General features: G+C 35.6%; 1 protein-coding gene across 3 annotated transcripts in view; it reads left to right on the forward strand.

Moving 5' to 3' along the window:
* Positions 1 to 19,703, forward strand: part of NPHP3 (nephrocystin 3) — a 56,238-nt gene that overhangs the window by 22,957 nt on the left and 13,578 nt on the right. For all 3 annotated transcript variants that reach the window (XM_070376127.1, XM_070376131.1, XM_070376136.1), the window contains 9 exons: positions 680 to 853; positions 4,730 to 4,833; positions 6,781 to 6,895; positions 7,149 to 7,292; positions 7,779 to 7,876; positions 10,542 to 10,644; positions 11,081 to 11,163; positions 12,556 to 12,694; positions 14,663 to 14,827. In XM_070376127.1, coding sequence (XP_070232228.1) covers positions 680 to 853; positions 4,730 to 4,833; positions 6,781 to 6,895; positions 7,149 to 7,292; positions 7,779 to 7,876; positions 10,542 to 10,644; positions 11,081 to 11,163; positions 12,556 to 12,694; positions 14,663 to 14,827 — 1,125 coding nt within the window. The remainder of the gene's footprint in view (positions 1 to 679; positions 854 to 4,729; positions 4,834 to 6,780; positions 6,896 to 7,148; positions 7,293 to 7,778; positions 7,877 to 10,541; positions 10,645 to 11,080; positions 11,164 to 12,555; positions 12,695 to 14,662; positions 14,828 to 19,703) is intronic.

Raw genomic sequence — 19,703 nt, forward strand, 5'->3', positions numbered from 1 at the left:
AGTCTTTAAAATTGTTCACTAGCCAAATACAACCCTATTGTGTAATATTTTTCAGAAACCAGATCCCCTCTAACTTTAATGAAAGAGAGAGGTCTTTGTTTTTATTATTTTAATATTTCTTTGTGTTGTTCTGTTAGTCACTCAGTTGTGTCCAAGTCTTTGTGATCCCATGTACTCTAAGCCACCAGCTTCCTCTGTTGATGGATTTCTCCAGGCAAGGATACTGGGGTGGGTTGCCATTCCCTTCTTCAGGAGATCTTCCTGATCCAGGGACTGAACCTCAATCTCCTGCATTGCAGGCAGATTCTTTACTGTCTGAGCCACCAAGGAAGCCCTAATATTTCTTTACCTTTATTTTTAAACTATTGCTTAATTTTATAGTTATAAATTGATCCCTGGAGGTACCATTAAAGGCCATAGGTTTGAACTTGCCCTCCAAGGTAGATGAGGGCCACCTTAGGCCTGTGTGCTGACTATACTGTACAAGGTCTTCACTTCCTTCATTCACTTTTTTTTTTTTTTCTAATTTTATTTTATTTTTAAACTTTACATAATTGTATTAGTTTTGCCAAATATCAAAATGAATCCGCCACAGGTATACATGTTCCCCATCCTGAACCCTCCTCCCTCCTCCCTCCCCACCTTCATTCACTTTTGTGTGCTTGCTCTTGGTGTTCAGGACATCCTGGGCTTTGAAAACACAGACCTAGACACCAAGGATTTGGGCAGTGAAGATTCTATTCCAGAAGAAGATGATTTTGGTGATGTTCTGTGGGACATACATGATGAACAAGAGCAAATGGAAGCTTTTCAGCAAGCTTCAAATTCAGCCCATGAGTTGGGATTCGAGAAAGTAAGCATTTGGTTTACAGTTCCAACAAAAATCAGTTGCACTTAAAAGCTGTAATGTAATTGTGGTTTAATCTAATTATAGTCAAGGTTAAGGACTGTGTTAATAACTTCCTGATGGCTCAATTATCCATGTTGAGACATGTGCTTAGGTTTGTATCATGTGAAAAAAAGTGAGATTCAAATATACTTATGAACATCAAACATGTTTACTTACAGATTGTGCTTGTGTGCAAAGTCACTTCAGTCATGTCTGACTAGTTTGCAACCCTATTTGCCGTAGCCCACCAGGCTCCTCTGTCCATGGGATTCTTCAGGCAAGAATACTGACGTGGGTTGCCATGCCTTCCTCCAAGGGATCTTCCCAACCCAGGGATTGAACCCACGTCTCTTATGTCTCCTGCATTGGCAGCTGGGTTCTTTACCACTAGTGCCACCTGGGAAGCCCTAGTTACAGATTAGGATTTATCAACTACATGTTTATTATGCTACTGTCTACAATTTTCTAAGATAATATACCTAGGAAACCTGATAAAAATAGTCAGGCTATCTATTCTTCCAGTTCCTAGAGGAATCAAAATATCAGACATCCAGAAAACAAAGCAGAGTAGTTAACGCAATAGGCAGATCTGTCCTTCAGCATCTTTAAATATCTAAGCGAATAAACAAGACTAGAAGTGTACAAAGAATCTATCTTCAAGTTTAAAAAACACTTAATATTTAAAAATTAATAAAAGAATATCTTAATATTACAGTAACTGTCACTAACAGCTATTTTTTTTATAGAACTTTTAATGGCTTTTATAATTTAGACTGTCAGTTTTATGTCTTGGTTCCACTGTTTCCTCACTATGGCTTTTGACCAAGCAACTTAGCTCTAAGCTTTGACTTTCCTGTGTATAAAATGAGGATGACTATAGAACCTACCTCACATGGTTGTTGGGGGGACTAAACCAGATCTTGCACATAAAGCACTTGACACGGTACCCATCACATGGTAATGTTAAATTGTTATTTCATAAGGAAGGCAAGATATCACTATTTTATAATTGAAGAACCTAAGGTTCAGATTACAGTTTGCCTATGAGCCTACAGAGTGTAGATTGCAGATGTAAGATTTTAACCTAGATCTTCTGGCTATAAATCCCATGCTTTCTTCTGTGGCAAGGAGTCTTAATGTGGGAAACACAGGTCTATAAAAAGACGTGTACGTGCTCAGTAGTATCTGACTCTTTGCTACCCTATCGATTGTAGCCTGCCAGGCTCCTCTGTCCATGGGATTCTCCAGGCAAGAATACTAGAGTGGGTTGCCATTTCCTCCTGCAGGGGATCTTCCTGATCTACAGATTGAACCCAGGTCTCCTGAGTCTCCTGCATTGGCAGGCAGATTCTTTACCACTTTAAGCCACCTAGACTTTAGGTGGGGCCATGAACTAAATTGTTAGGTCATATAACCTAACAATTTACGAGGTTTATGAGGTCATAAATCAAATAAGCCCTTTGTTTCTTGAGAAGCATCATTTCTATCAGAAATATTTGAATTCCTGGGAAATATGATATGACAAACAGAAAAACTGATTGAAAAACTATACTAAGTAATTATTTATTGTAATTGCTAGAAATCTCTGCTACCCTAAAGCTCACACAAACTGCTTATTACACATTCTTTTGATTCCTCATCAGTTATCATTTACACCACTGGTACACTTAACATCCTAACCCTCAAGATGACTTTGGAAATTCCTTTATAACAACTGAGATGTTGCAGTTTTCTGAGCAAGTTCCTTTTCAGCTCTGAACCAAGTTTTCCTATCTGGGATGGCCTCGGAAATAAGCGTTCTTGGGCTTTGCATAGAATTCACTCAATTTCAAAAAGATCTTAGGTGGCCTGTCCTAACTTGATTCTCTGTAGTGAGTTCGGTGACTCCAAGGCTTCAGATAAGACCTTCTCATTGTTTCTCAGGAATCCTTGGAAACTGAGATGGTCTTCAGAACAGGTGACATCTAGGTTGCTTCCATGTCCTGGCTATTATAAACAGTGCTGCGATGAACATTGGGGTACACGTGTCTCTTTCCCTTCTGGTTTCCTCAGTGTGTATGCCCAGCAGTGGGATTGCTGGATCATAAGGCAGTTCTATTTCCAGTTTTTTAAGGAATCTCCACACTGTTCTCCATAGTGGCTGTACTAGTTTGCATTCCCACCAACAGTGTAAGAGGGTTCCCTTTTCTCCACACCCTCTCCAGCATTTATTGCTTGTAGACTTTTGGATCGCAGCCATTCTGACTGGCGTGAAATGGTACCTCATAATGGTTTTGATTTGTATTTCTTTGATAATGAGTGATGTTGAGCATCTTTTCATGTGTTGTTAGCCATCTGTATGTCTTCTTTGGAGAAATGTCTATTTAGTTCTTTGGCCCATTTTTTGATTGGGTCATTTATTTTTCTGGAATTGAGCTGTAGGAGTTGCTTGTATGTTTTTGAGATTAGTTGTTTGTCAGTTGCTTCATTTGCTATTATTTTCTCCCATTCTGAAGGCTGTCTTTTCACCTTGCTAATAGTTTCCTTTGTTGTGCAGAAGCTTTTAAGTTTAACTAGGTTCCATTTGTTTATTTTTGCTTTTATATCCAATATTCTGGGAGGTGGGTCATAGAGGATCCTGCTGTGATGTATGTCGGAGAGTGTTTTGCCTATGTTCTCCTCTAGGAGTTTTATAGTTTCTGGTCTTACGTTTAGATCTTTAATCCATTTTGAGTTTATTTTTGTGTATGGTGTTAGAAAGTGTTCTAGTTTCATTCTTTTACAAGTGGTTGACCAGTTTTCCCAGCACCACTTGTTAAAGAGATTGTCTTTAATCCATTGTATATTCTTTCCTCCTTTGTCAAAGATAAGGTGTCCATATGTGCGTGGATTTATCTCTGGGCTTTCTATTTTGTTCCATTGATCTATATTTCTGTCTTTGTGCCAGTACCATACTGTCTTGATGACTGTGGCTTTGTAGTAGAGCCTGAAGTCAGGTAGGTTGATTCCTCCAGTTCCATTCTTCTTTCTCAAGATAGCTTTGGCTAATCGAGGTTTTTTGTATTTCCATACAAATTGTGAAATTATTTGTTCTAGCTCTGTGAAGCTATATATATGACAAACCCACAGCAAACATTATCCTCAATGGTGAAAAATTGAAAGCATTTCCTCTAAAGTCAGGAACAAGACAAGGGTGCCCACTTTCACCATTACTATTCAACATAGTTTTGGAAGTTTTGGCCACAGCAATCAGAGCAGAAAAAGAAATAAAAGGAATCCAAACTGGAAAAGAAGAAGTAAAACTCTCACTATTTGCAGATGACATGATCCTCTACATAGAAAACCCTAAAGACTCCACCAGAAAATTACTAGAACTAATCAATGATTATAGTAAAGTTGCAGGATATAAAATCAACACACAGAAATCCCTTGCATTCCTATACAGTAATAATGAGAAAACAGAAAGAGAAATTAAGGAAAGAATTCCATTCACCATTGCAATGAAAAGAATAAAATACTTAGGAATATATCTACCTAAAGAAACTAAAGACCTGTATATAGAAAACTATAAAACACTGGTGAAAGAAATCAAAGAGGACATTAATAGATGGAGAAATATACCATGTTCATGGATTGGAAGAATCAATATAGTGAAAATGAGTATACTACCCAAAGCAATTTATAGATTCAATGCAATCCCTATCAAGCTATCAACGGTATTCTTCACAGAGCTAGATTTCATTTTTTCTTGCAGCTTTTCTCCACTGATTTCAGAGGATAATTGGAAATTGACTCTATTTAGTATTTGAAGAGGCATGTTCTTCTTCACAATTTACAATTTACATTCATTTTTATTTCTAGTACTACCAGCGCCTTAATGATCTTGTGGCAGCACCAGCACCAATTCCACCCCTTCTTGTATCTGGAGGACCAGGCTCTGGAAAGTCCCTTCTTTTATCAAAGTGGTATGATACAGTGCAATTAAACAGTTATTGTTGTCATCATTTGAACTACTGAACTCATTCAACAAAGTGAATTATTGCATGTCTACCTTCCTGCAGGGCCTGTATTGAATATTAAAAAAGCAAAAAGAGTAAAATAACAGACTCATGCCCTGAGAAATATACAACTTGAATGTTAGAGGGAAGATACAGAATGAGAAAGGAATAGCATTTGTGATTGTGTACATAAATTATGTTGTTGTTTAGTCGTTAAGTCTGACTCTTTTGTGACCTCATGGATTGTAGCCTGTCAGGCTCCTTGGTCCATGGGATTTCCCAGGCAAGAATAGTGGAGTGGGTTGCCATTCCCCTCTCCAGGGGATCTTCCCAACTCGGATCGAACTGGCATCTCTTGAGTCTCCTGCACTGGCTGGCTGGTTCTTTACCACTAAGCCACCAGGGAAGCCCACATAAATTATATAGGTCAGAGCTAAGGGAGTGGTTAATATCAATATCAATAACCTCCGATATGCAGATCACACCACCCTTATGGCAGAAAGCTAAGAGGAACTAAAGAGCCTCTTGATGAAAGTGAAAGAGGGAGTAAAAAATGTGGCTTAAAACTCAATATTCAGAAAACTAAGATCTTGGCAAGTGGTCCCATCACTTCATGGAAAATAAATGGGGAAACAATGGAAACAGTGACAGACTTTATTTTCTTGGCCTCTAAAATCACTGCAGATGATGACTGCAGCCACAAAATTAAAAGATGTTTGTTCCTTGGAAGAAAAGCTATGACCAACCTAGACAGCATATTAAAAAGCAGAGACATTACTTTGTTGACAAAGGTCTGTCTAGTCAAAGCTATGGTTTTTCCAGTAGTCATGTATGGATGTGATATTTGGACCATAAAGAAAGCTGAGCACTGAAAAGTTGATGCTTTTGAGCTGTGGTGTTGGAGAAGACTCTTGAGAGTCCCTTGGACAGCAAGGAGATCAAACCGGTCAATCCCAAAGGAGATCAATCCCGAATATTCATTGTGAGGACTGATTCTAAAGCTGAAGCTCCAATACTTTGGCCACCTGATTCAAAGAACTGACTCATTGGAAAAGACCCTAATGCTGGGAAAGTTTGAAGGCAGGAGAAGCGGATGACAAAGGATAAGATGGATGGCATCAACAACTCAATGGACATGAGCTTGAGCAAGCTCTAAGAGTTGGTGATTGACAGGGAAGCCTGGCATGCTGCAGTCCATGGGGTCACAGAGTTGGACTGAGCAGTTGAACTGAACTGAAGGGAGTGGTCAGTGTGGCAGGGCATTAGGTGAATTACAGAGGCATGTACCTTTATTTTCAGTTACTGGGCTCATCTTTAAAGATTCATTGGGATTTTAAATATTTGAAATAAGACACACTATTTAGAGTGAAATAAATCATAAAGAATATCAAAATAAAGGATAATCTTTACTATGAATGTAAAACTGGTTCTTTAAATTATGGACTAAGGTTCATTTAAGCTAATAAACTCTTATTTTAGTTCATCATGTTATTTAAAAACAAGAGGTAAGACCATTTTCTTTCATTCATAGTTATTATTTACATTGAGGAATTATCATATGTTATTTCCTTTTTATTGCCCTTTTATTCAAAGTTATACTTCAAAATATTATTTTTGTACTTACCATAGAAACTTTCTTCCTAGGTTAATGTTCATTTTACTAATACTTTAACCTCAAATGTTTTAATTAACATTAGTCACATCAATTTGTAAATAAAATGAAGCTATAATTTTTAATGGTTTATTTAAAAGAATCTAAAAGTGGAGTAAAAATGGAAATTTCCCATATTAATTCAAAATTAACTGATCTTGTAATTACTAACAGGTAGCAATTGATGCTTAATGCATTGTGAATTCTTTTTTGTTGACAGTAAAGGAGGTTTATCAGTCTTACAAAAGGTCTTTTTCTTTCAGGATCCAATTACAACAGAAGAATTCCCCTAACACACTAATTCTTTCTCATTTTGTGGGGAGGCCCATGTCAACCAGCTCAGAGGCTTCCTTGATTATTAAACGACTGACTCTAAAGGTAGAATATACCATTTTTGGAGTTACTACAATTTTTATTTAGATTCAGAAGTTGTCTGGCCTGAGGACCTGATGATAAACTAATTTTCGGTATTACCCATTTGTTTTGGTTTTGCATAAGGTTAAAAGTATATTCAATGCTATTGGGTCCTTCTGGTGACAATTTTGGTTTAAAATGCAGAGACAGAAATATTTCTCACCAGCTGTGTGATAAAGTGTAGCTACTTTAATTTGTATATGTTCTCACCTTGTAGTTGATGCAGCATTCTTGGTCAGTATCTGCTCTGACATTGGATCCTGCTAAGCTTTTGGAAGAATTTCCACGTTGGCTGGAAAAACTCTCTGCCCGTCATCAAGGCAGCATCATCATCATTATTGATTCTATAGATCAAATTCAGGTATGTTTTCACTTTGCAACCTGTTGATACACTCAGAAAGAGACAAAAGTATCAGTAATGACAGATGTTTAAATCATGTTTGTGAGAAAAAAATGTTGATTTTGTTTCTTTTATTTCTGCTTAATTTATAGAGAGGAAGCCTGTGGATAATACAGAAACACACACACACATACATATATATATATATGCCAGTAGACACTAGTATCTTGTTGGGAAGGACCAACTATATTTTTACAGTTAGCAAACATTGTTCATTTTGATATAGTTTTAGGGCTTTGACATTTCCTTGCATGCCCATAATTCGGATCAGTGATGGTAGTGTTTTGCCACTTCTAATATTCTACGATAAATAATCCCCAAGTAAGATTTTACCCTTAATGAGAACTATAATGAGAATTTCATTTTAATTGGAAAGCTTTTGAAATATTCTAAATTAATAGATGGAATTATTATTGTTTTTATATAAATTGTTTTTATATTTTTAAGCAAGTTGAAAAACACATGAAATGGCTGATAGATCCCCTGCCTGTGAATGTAAGAGTAATTGTTTCTGTGAATGTAGAAACATGCCCTCCAGCGTGGAGGTAAGCTGCTAACATTAGTTATTTCTGGTTACATGAAATATTTTAAGTAGAAAGAAAGGTTTTTGATACGTGATTATTTCTCATATTTTTCATGTAAGTGGGAGTGAGGATAGGGAGAAATGGACAAATTCAGGAAAAGGATGCAATCTATAGCATTTTGTGGGAAATTAGATCTGAGATGTGAGGGAGAAGACTAGGATGGCCCCTAGGTTTCTGGCTTGAGAAATAAAGTAAATTGTGGTTCCATGAACTAAGATGGGAAACACAGAGGACAGGCAGGTTTGTGGAGGAAAGGTCATGAGTTTTGTTTTCAGACATGGTTTGTTTGAGTTGTCAATTATAGCTCCAATTGGTGATTTCTGTCTGGTAGGCAGTTAAATTTATGGGTGAGGAAAACAAGGGAAGAGCTGGGCCCAGAAAAATAAGACTAGCCATCTGCGATCCTGAAATGCAAGTCCAAAACTTAAAAAGGGATGCAGTGGTTGAGTTCTGTGAAGTGGTGTTTCTCAATCTATTTTTGTCTCTCTACCCCGGGAGCATTTTTAGTAATGCTTTTCCTAATCACCTCCCTACCAAGAAATTTTAATATCACACATATACCATACATAAATTCATGAAGATAAACAGATATATGTGTATTTGTTGTTCAGCTGCTAAGTCATGTCTGACTCTTTGCAACCCCATGGACTGCAACATACCAGGCTTCCCCGTTCTTCACTATCTCCTAGAGTTTGCTCAAACTCACACCCATTGATTGAGTCAGTGATACCACTGAACCATCTCATCCTCTGTGTCTCCCTTCTCCTCTTGCCTTCAATCTTTTCTAGCATCAGGGTCTTTTCCAGTGAGTTGGCACTTTCCATCAGGTAGCCAAAGTATTGGAGCTTCAGCTTCAGTCCTTCCAATGAATATTCAGGGTTGATTTCCTTTGGGATTGACTGCTTTGATCTCCTTGCTGTCCAAGGACTCTCAAGAGTCTTCTCTGGCACCACAATTTGAAAGCATCAATTCTTCAACACTCAGCTTTCTTGCAAAGATTAAAAGTATACTCAGTGCAATTGGGTCCTTTTGCTGACAATTTTGGTTTAAAATGCAGAGATAGAAATATGTCTCACCAGCTGTGAGAAACATGACTCATACCCATACATGGCTATTGGAAAAAGCATAGCTTTGACTATATGGACCTTTGCTGGCAAAGTGATGTTTCTGCTTTTTAATATGTAGTCTAGGTTTGTCATAGTTTTTCTTCCAAGGAGCAAGTGTAATTTTGTGGCTGCAGTCACTGTCCACAGTGATTTTGGAGCCCAAGAAAATAAAACCTGTCACTGTTTCCACTTTTTCCCCAGGTGTTTGCCATGAAGTGATGGGCCCAGATGCTATGATCTTGGTTTTTTGAAAGTTGAGTTTGAAGCCAGCTTTATCACTCTTTCACCTTCCTCAAGATGTTCTTTAGTTCCTCTTTGCTTTCTGCATTAGGGTGGTGTCATCTGTATATCTGAGGTTATTGATATTTCTCCCAGCAATCTGGATTCCAGCTTGTGAGTCATGCAGCCTGGCATTTTGCATGATGTACTCTGCATGTAAGTTAAATAAGCTGCGTGACAATATATAGACTTGATGGACTCCTTTCCTAATTTTTAACCAATCTGTTGTCCCATGTCCAGTTCTAACTGTTGCTTCTTGACCTGCATACAGGTTTCTCAGAAGGCAGATAAGGTGGTCTGGTATTTCCATCTCTTTAAACATTTTCCACAGTTTGTTGTGATCCACACAGTCAATGGCTTTAGCCTAGTCAATGAAACAGAAATAGATGTTATTTTGGAACTCTCTTGCTTTTTCTATGAGCCAATGGATGTTGGATATTTGATCTCTGATTCCTCTGCCCTTTCTAAATCCAGCTTGTACATCTGGAAGTTCTTGGTCCTATACTGTTGAAGCCTAGCTTGAAGGATTTTGAGCATAATCTTGCTGGCATGTGAAATGAGCGTAATTGTACAGTAGTTTGAACATTCTTTGGCATTGCCTTTCTTTGGGATTGGAGTGAAAACTGACATTTTTCAGTCTGTGGCCACTGCTGAGTTTTCCAAATTTGCTGGCATATTGAGTGCAACACCTTAACAGCACCATCCTTTAGGATTTGAAATAGCTAAGCTGGAATTCCATCACCTTCACTAGCTTGCTGGGGAGGGGAAATCTTACACTTTTTATGTATAAAGCGCAGATTTGTGGTTTATAAAAAGCGTAAGATTTCCCTTCTCCAACAAAGAATTTCAGCACTTCATTGAGAATGGATGTTATAGGGTGATTAAATTTGACTGAATTACAAGTAATGTTTGGTCAAAGACTATGTCTGGCACTATTCCTCATAGGTACCAATACTGATGTTATTTTACTGATCATATAGAACATAGAACTAGAAATGTTTTACCAGTTTACAGTCAATATATAAGCTTTTATCTTATAACAGTGTTTGTTGTGATTAATTGCTAAAAGTAATGACATGCATATTATAACATGTATAAAGGAAATAATATTACTTACTATGATTAATTTTATGAAGGTAGTATAAAAAATTAATTCTTATAATGGACTTTGATTTGTATTATGGGAAGCTTTGTTGTTTCATTAGAAAAGAATTTCATTTTTCTTTTTCTTTAAATAAAAGGCTGTGGCCTACACTTCATCTTGACCCTTTAAATCCAAAAGATGCAAAATCTATTATAATTGCAGAATGCCACTCTGTAGACATTAAATTGAGTAAAGAGCAGGTAAGTATTTTTAATTATGCTGCTCTCTTTTACTCTCTATAGCTTTTTTATTTAAAAAAAATACCTTATATGAGACTTAAAATTCAATATAGGAACTCTATGTGGTTCCAAGGAAAATTGGAATTTAGTTATTACTTTGTTAAATGCATTTACCCTTAAACTAATAACAGATATAGAACAAGCAATAAAAAAATACTTTGGTCTTAAGGCTTACTTTACTATATTATATTAAGCAGTATTTTAAAAGTGAAAAAGCATTTGAATGTTGACAGCACTTGTAGCTTACCACAACACAGCAGTGATGCCACTGATGAGGTGGCAGGAACTGTGTTATTTCTTCAGGGACATTTGCTGATGGCTCAGTTGTAAAGGCCACTTAATTCCAGGGTGGTTTTGTATTTTTGTTTTGTTTTGTTTTTTTGGTTAACTGGTACAGGAAAAGAAGCTAGAACGACACTGTCGTTCTGCTACAACCTGCAATGCTCTTTACGTCACTCTTTTCGGCAAAATGATTGCACGGTAAGTGGTAGTTATTTTATGTCATCTTCAGCAATTTTGTGTTTGCTGCAGAATGCTTCCTCACTGTGTGAAACAGAACTGACCATTATGGCAATCTCTCAGGCCACTAAGATTCTGGTGTTCTAACTGTGATACTATGACTTGACTGTGATACTGTAGCTTGACATCCATGATAATGTGACGACTGAAAATTGCTAGCCCGTGAATATCAGAACTTGTTGGATATATTTGTCTGGTTTTCATCACACTAACCTTTTCTCAACTTGGGGCTGCAAAAGAAGGCCATCTTTGTTCTAAATTGTCACCTTGAGGCCTGTAGTTTTGGGAAAGTGAGGAGGCAAATGAGGCATAAAAAGTGTTATTTCAGGTGTCTTTCAATATCAGTAGATAGGTATATTGGTGGGAATTTTTAATTGTCTCTGTTCCCACATCCTGATAAACGTTTCATCTTACAGCAGAGACGTCTATTTTAGACATTCATTTGTAATGTGCCTTTATATAAGCAGTAGAGAGTTTTACTACTTTTACTTCTTCAGGACAGCCTCACCTTACTTTGTCTGTTTGAAACCAGAGGTTAAAAAAAAAGACTAATACTTGTTTTGGTATTCATCAGAGTAGGTTGTAATCCTAGAACAATTCATACTGGGGAAACTGAAACTAGTACCGTTGTCTCTCAATTCCACATTCTCACCTGAAGCACCAAATTTGAAATGAAAAAAATCTTTCAAAACTTTGAATTGGCTGTGATATTTTCACTGACCCCTCCCCCTGTCCCCAGAGTTATAGCAGTGAATCTGAGAACAGCAGTGGCTTGCATGAGTACAAAAGTGTTAAGTCATGCATTTCGTATTTTTTCAAGTAATCTCTTTTAAGAGGGACTATGGACCATTTTTTATTTTTTCACCATTCTTTACATATTAAAAAAAGAAACTACTGGTAAATATTATGTAATGTTTTCAAACAAACCCTATCTACTGTTTTCTTTAAGCTGATGTTTTCTTAACTTCTGGTTCTGTTTGTTTAAATTTAGTTTGCATGGCTAACTAATAATACTTATTTGTAATTATTTTCTTGCTTCCTGTATGTAGGTGGCGTGCATCTAGATGTACCATGTCTTATTTTTATGTTTCATAGTGTGCAGTAATTACTTGATACATAGTTAATTCCCAGCATATGTTTATTGCATTGAATTAAATGGTATACTAAAATAACTCTGATGATTCTAGCAGTCCTATAAAACTAACATTTTCCTGGGCCATGTTTTATCGAATTCCTGTTGTTACCAGTTGAACAGTATAAAAAAAGATAAAGTAGAGCATTGTTTTTATTTACCCCCAATTATTCAGTTGTTGTCAGACTGTAAGAAATTAAATCTATTCTCAATTCCAACAGTGCTGGGAGAGCAGGCAATTTAGATAAAATCCTTCTTCAGTGTTTCCAGTGTCAAGATACTGTTTCATTATATAGACTTGTTCTGCAATCTATCCAGGAGTCCTTGGCAAATGATACAGATAAAGAACTAATGAAACAGGTAAAATGTAACAAACTTATAAAGGGAAGATTATTTTGCCATGTTTGCATTTGTGTGTGAATTAAAGTAAATGGTAAATCCCTGTAATGTTAAATATGTTTCAAGCATATACTATACCCACTGCCATAGCGTGCTTATGACCAGAAGTGATATCTCAGGGAATCTTCATTTTCCTGATTATCATGGAGACTTTTCATCTTTTCATGCTTCTTGGCTATTCTTGTTTCATCTTCTGTGAATTGCTGGGTCAGGTCCTTTACCCATTTTTTAACTGAGTTGACTTTTTCTTGTTGATCTGTTAGTTTTTAAAGGTTCTGCATATTGAATACAAATTCTTTGTTACAGAGTTTACAAATTAATGTCTTCCCTGTTCTTGTGTTTTAACCTTATGACATCATTATACAAAGTTTTGTTTTAATAAAGTGAAATTTATCCATAGTTTCTTTTATGGTTTATGCCTGTTTATCTAATTTTTTAAAATCCTTTGCTGTCATAAAAATGATTTCATATTTTTCCCTTCAAAATATTTTATAATTTTGTTCTTCATGTGTAAGTCCTTAATGTACATTACATATTTTTATTTATTGTGTGAGGAAGGAATATACTTTTTTTTTTTTTTTTTGCCACACTGCACAGCTTGCAGGATTTTAGTTCCCTGACCAGGAATTGAACCTGGGATACTTCAGGGAATTCCCAGGAGCCTAATTCTTAATCTTTTAAAATATAGCTAGTTAATTGTTCATTTTATTTTATATATCTTTTCTACTGATTTGGAATGCCACCTCTCAGGTATCAAGCTCATATATAAACATGAGTCTGTTTCTAGGCTCTTCTGTTCCAATTTACTATTCTTTATCAATACCATTGTCTTAATTATTAGAACTTAAAAGTAAGCTTTGATATTTCATTGGGCAAACCCCTTCTTAATATTTTTCATAGTTATCTTGGCTCATTTCCCATGTGTATCTTTAGAGTTGGCTCAGCAAGTGCCATGGAAATTCAATATGCAATTTTAATTGGAATTGCACTGAATTTAGAGGCTAATTTGGGGAAAATTATCTTATATCTTCTCCTTCATGAAAAGCTAGATAGTTCTCCATTTATTTAGTCATCTTCTTGAATGATTTTCAAATCACATTTTATCTTCTTTCCCATAAAAGTTTTGAACATCTTTTGTTAAAATTTGTTTCTAATGACTCTGTAGTAGTTAAAATAACTTGTAAAACTTTTTTGTTGCTGGTTATTCAACTTAGTTTTTGGAAATTCACTAACAACCTTGCTGAGCCCTTATAGTTTTAACCTGGATCCATTTTTGTGTTTATTTCTCAGCTGGGCTGGGGGGTTTCCTGTAGGTTGGACTTTTTTTTTTTTTTTTAATTTAATTTAATTTTAAAATTTTACAATATTGTATTGGTTTTGCTGTATATCAACATGAATCCGCCACAGGTATACACATGTTCCCCATCCTGAACCCTCCTCCCTCCTGGACTTTTCATTCTACCTCTAAGCCCACAAGCTTCCTTCCTTGTCTTCTTGTTCTGCTATTTATCTATCTAAATTTTCAGTTTCCTATTTGGGATACTTGGGGATTTCCCTTTCTTTTCTGAAGGTTCAGTTATGATTTTAGAAATGTTTTTTTACTTGTTGTTATCTGATATTGAGAGGCATTTGTACTAAGAGGGTTGTTTTCTTCCACCATCTTCCCAGAATTGGAACTCTTTAATTAGTTTACTTTTTCTATATGTATGCTATCTTTGGCATGCTACATTTTATATGTACACTGTCTTATTCTTGATTAGTGTCTTTTGGAAAGTGTGTTTTAAGAAATCTGTTTCTTGGTTTATTAAATCACTTGAATGATAAATTTGAATAAGTTAATAAGCTTAAAAGAATTATGGACATTTTAATGGCTATTAGTTAACAATAGAGGTACTGTATAATCACTGTTAATTTATTTTATCTACCTAGATTCTCTGCCTTGTAAATATTAGTCACAATGGTGTGAATGAGTCAGAATTGATGGAACTCTATCCTGAGATGTCCTGGACTGTCTTGACCTCCCTTATTCACAGTTTACACAAAATGTGTTTGTTGACTTATGGTTGTGGTTTGCTCAAGTTTCAACATCTACAGGTAAATGTTATCTTAGTAAGGTTTTTTCACTTATTGAAATGTCTACATATCATCGCATGTGTATTATGGTATATAATACCATATTACTTCAAATATTTTAATTAAAAGACAAAATTGAAATCTCATTTGGCATTACAGATATTTTTCCAGTAATTTTAGGTTAGATACAAAATTTGGCTAATATTCTTATGAAGTAAATACCTTTATGAAATGGCTATTACTTTAAAAGGTAGTTTTTTCTGAAAGAGAAAAACGTTTTTTCAATTTTATGTTTCATTGTATTGTTGGTGTAGTATACATGTTTTAAGAGCTTGGGTTCTGTCACTCTGCCTCAGTTCACAGCCCAGCTCTTTACAGCTTAATGTAACCCTGGGCAAGCTCTCTGAGCCTTGGGCAGATGTTTTCAGCTTACCTCGGGGTTGTGAAGATAGTTAACTGAAATGGTGAATAATTAATTGGTCCTGGTGAAGTTCTAAACATGATTTCTAGCACCTAGTAAATAATGACTAATATAACTCTTTTTTTGTACCGCATAATTTGCATCAGTTAATCCCAAATTCCCAATCCTTCCCTCCCCAACTACCCCTTCTCCTTGGAAAACACAAATTTGTTTTCTGTGTCTGTGATTCTGTTTCATAGATATGTTCATTTGTGCCATATTTTAGATTCCACATGTAAGTGGTAATCATACAGTTTGTCTTTTTCTGACTTCGCTTAGTATGAAAATCACTAGGTCCATCCATGCTGTATTTTATTCTTTTATTTATGGCTGAATAAATATTCCATTGCATATATGTACATTGTATTTTTCATCTGTTCTCCTATTGATGGACATTTAGGTTTTTTCCATGTCTTGGCTATTGTAAAGAGAACTACCATGAACACAGAAGTGCATGTATCTTTTTGAATTACAGTTTTTTCTGGATAAATGCCAAGAGTGGAATTGCCAGCTCTTATGATTACTTTATTTTTAATTTTTAAAGAAACCTCCATGCTGTTTTCCATAGTGGCTATACCAGCTTACATCCCTACCAGCACTATGGGAGGGTTCCCTTTTCTCTACACCCTCTCCAACATTTGTTATTTGTAGACTTTAATGATGGCCATTCTGACTGGTGTGAGATGGTACCTCACTATAGTTTCAATTTACATTTCTCTAAAAATTAGCAATAATGAGTATCTTGTTATATGCCTATTCACCATCTGTATGTCTTCTTTGGAGATATATCTACTTAGGTCTTCTGCTCATTTCTTGATTGGGTTGTTTGGTTTTTTGTTATTGAGTTGTATGATCTGTTGGTATATTTTGGAAACTAAACCTCTGTTGGTCACATCATTTGCAAATATATTCTCCCTTTGTTTGTCTGTTTGTTTATGATTTGATTAAGCCCTGTTGGTTTAGTTTTGCTTTTATTTCTATTGCCTTGGGAGACTGACCTAAGAAAACATTGGTACAATTTATGTCAGAGAATGTTTTGCCTATGTTCTCTTCTATGAGTTTTATAGTGTCATGTCTTATATTTAAGTCTTTAAGTCATTTTGAGTTTGTTTTTGTGTATGGTGGGAGGATGAGTTTTAACTTCACTGATTTACATGCAGCTGTACAGCTTTGCTAACACCACTTGCTGAAAAGACTGTCTTTTCTCCATTGTATTTTTTTGTTCCCTTTGTCAAAAATTAATTGACAGTAGGTGTGTGGGTTTTTCTTGGCTATTTTATTCCATTGTTCCATAGGTCTGTTTTTGTGCCAATACCATGCTGTTTTGATTGCTATAGCTTTGTAGTATTGTCTGAAGTCTTGGGGGGTTATGCCTCCTGCTTTGTTCTTTTTCCTAAGGATTGTTTGTCAATTCTGTGTCTTTTTATGTTTCCATATAAATTTTAGGATCATTCGTTCTAGTTTTGTGAAAAATGTCATGGGTAATTTGGTAGGGATCACATTAAATCTATAGTTTGCTTTGCGTAGTATGTCCATTTTAACAATATTAATTCTTCCAATCCAAGAGCATGGGATATCTTCTATTTTTTTGAATCATATTGTTTCCTTTATTAATGTTTTTTGCTCTCAGCATATAAGTCTTTCACCTCTTTGGTAAGATTTACTCCTAAGTATTTTATTTTTTGCTATGACTTTAAAAGGAATATTTTTTTACATTCTCTAATATTTCATTTTTAGTGTAAAGAAATACAACTGATTTCTTTATGTTAATCTTATATCCTACTATCTTCCTGAATTCATTTATCTGTTCTAGTAGTTTTTGTGTGGAGTTTTTAAAGTTTTCTATATGCAGTATCATGTCATCTGCATATAATGACAATTTTAACTCTTCCCTACCAATTTGAATACCTTTTACTTTTTTTTTTTTGTCTGATTGCTGTGGCTAGGACTTCAAATACTATGTTTAAGAGAAGTGAGGAGAGTGGGCATCTTTGTCTTCTTCCAGATTTTAGTGAGAAGGCTTTCATCTTTTCACCATTGAGTATTATACTGGCTGTGGGCCTGTAATAAATAGCTTTTATTATGCTGAGATATGTTCCCTTTGGATCTACTTTGGTAAGAGTTTTTATCATAGATGGATGTTGAATTTTCTCAAATACTTTTTCTGCCTTTATTGAGATGATCATGTGTTGTCTTTTTTTTTGTTGATGTGGTATATTACATTAATTAATTTGCATATATTAAATCATCCTTATGACTCTGGGATGAATCCATCTTGGTTGTGGTGGTGTATGATCTTTATGTATCGTTGAATTCAGTTTATTAATATGTTGTTAAGAATTTTTGCAACTACATTCATCAAAGATGGCCTATAATTTTCTTTTTCAGAAGTGTCTGGTGTGGTATCAAGGTGATGGTGGCTTCATAGAGTTTCTTTGGGAATGTACCTTTCTCTTCAGTCTTTTAGAAGAGTTTAGGAAAGACTGGTATAAGTTCTTCCTTGTATGTTTGGTAGAATTCACTTGTGAAGCTATCTGGCCTTGGACTTTTGTTTGTAAGGAGTTTATAAATTACAGATTCTGTTTTACTTCTAGTTGTTGGCCTGTTCAAGTTATTTATTTCTTCTTGATTCAGTTTTGCTGGATTGTATGTTTCTAGAAAGTTGTCCATTTCTTCTAAGTTGTTGAATTTGTTGACCTGTAATTGTTCCTAGTATTCTCTTATGGCCCTCATACCAAAAAATATTAAGTCCACACAGGCTACACAGGGATGCTCCCACATAAAAATGGTCCTCCAAGACCACAGTAGATAACTGTTTCTCCTAAATCCATAGAGTTAGAGAAATATAAGTAAAATGAAGCAGAGGAACCACTCCCAAATAAGATCAAGAGATTCCCCTGAAAGAACAAACAATGAGACAGACTTCTTCAATCTAATAGACACTGAAACAACAAGATAATGAAAATACTGAAGGAATTAAAAAGGACTATTCATAGTAATGTAGGTTACTGTAAAAAGAGACTAGAAACTAGAAGGAGGAGCCAAGAAAAATTAGAAAATTCACTTGCTGAAATGAAAGCTGAGCTAAAGGCAATGAATAGCAGAATAAATAATGCAGAAGAATGAATAAGTGATCTGGAAGATAGAATAATGGAAATCACCCTATCAGAACAGCAGACAGAAAACCAAATGAATAATAAAAAAAAAAGCAATATAAGAGACCTATGGGATACTATGAAAGCATGTCAGTCTATACATAATAGGGATCCCAGAAGGAGAAGAAAGAGAGAAGGGGAATTGAAAATATATTTGAAGAAATTATGCCTGAAAATTTCCCAAACCTAAAGAAAGAAACATATCTTCCTGTGTACAGGAGGCACAGAGGGTCCCAAACAAGATAAACCCAAACAGACCTATATTAAGACATACTATAATTAAAAAAAATGGCAAAAGTTAAACATAAAGAGTGCAAGAGAATAAGGGGGTGACAGAGAATGAGATGGTTGGATGGCATCACTGACTCAATGGACATGGGTTTGAACCAACTCTGGCAAATAGTGAAGGATGGGAAAGCCTGGCATGCTGCAGTTCATGTGGTTGCAGAGTCAGACATGACTTATCAACTGAATAACAACAAAATATAAAGAGAAGGTACTAAAGGAAGCAAGAGAAAAACAAAGAGTTAATTATAAGGGAATCCCCATAAGGCTATCAGCTGATTTCTCTACGGAAACATCACAGGCCAGAATAGAATGACAAAATATATTCAAAGTCCTAAAACAGAAAAATCTGTAGCCTAGGATACTCTACCCTCCAAGATTATCATTTAGAACTTTTCAGATGAGCAAAAACAAAAAAAAAAAAAAAAAAAAAAACAGCAATACTAAACCCATCCTAAAGGAAATATTGAAAGGTCTTATCTAAATAGGAGAGAAGTAAGAATCAATAGGGAAAAGAAAGCCACAATTGGAAAGTAAATCATTTAAATAAGCTGGTTTGTTATTTAGTCACCAAGTCATGTCCAACTCTTCTGCGATCTCATTGACTATAGCCCGCCAGGCTCCTCTGTCCATGGATTTCCCAGGCAAGAATACTGGAGTGGGTTGCCATTACCTTCTCCAGGGGATCTCCCCAACTCAGGGAATGAACCTGTGTCTCATGCATTGGCAGGCAAATTTACCACTGAACCACTGGTACACAGATATTTAAAAATTTCTGTCAAAGTGGTGATAACCACAACAAACAGCAAAAGGACAAACATTAAGATATAAAAGAGGACATCAAGATCATAAAATGTGGGGGATGAGCATAAGAAAATATAGATTTTTTTTTTTCCTAGAATGAATGTGTTTGAGCCGTACAACTACCAGTCTAAGGCAAGCAGATATAGGAAAGGGGTTAGCATACATGAAACATAGGGTAACCACAAATCACAAA

The sequence above is a fragment of the Bos mutus genome, chromosome 1 (assembly GCF_027580195.1).
Source record: "Bos mutus isolate GX-2022 chromosome 1, NWIPB_WYAK_1.1, whole genome shotgun sequence".
NCBI classification, from domain to species: Eukaryota; Metazoa; Chordata; class Mammalia; order Artiodactyla; family Bovidae; genus Bos; species Bos mutus.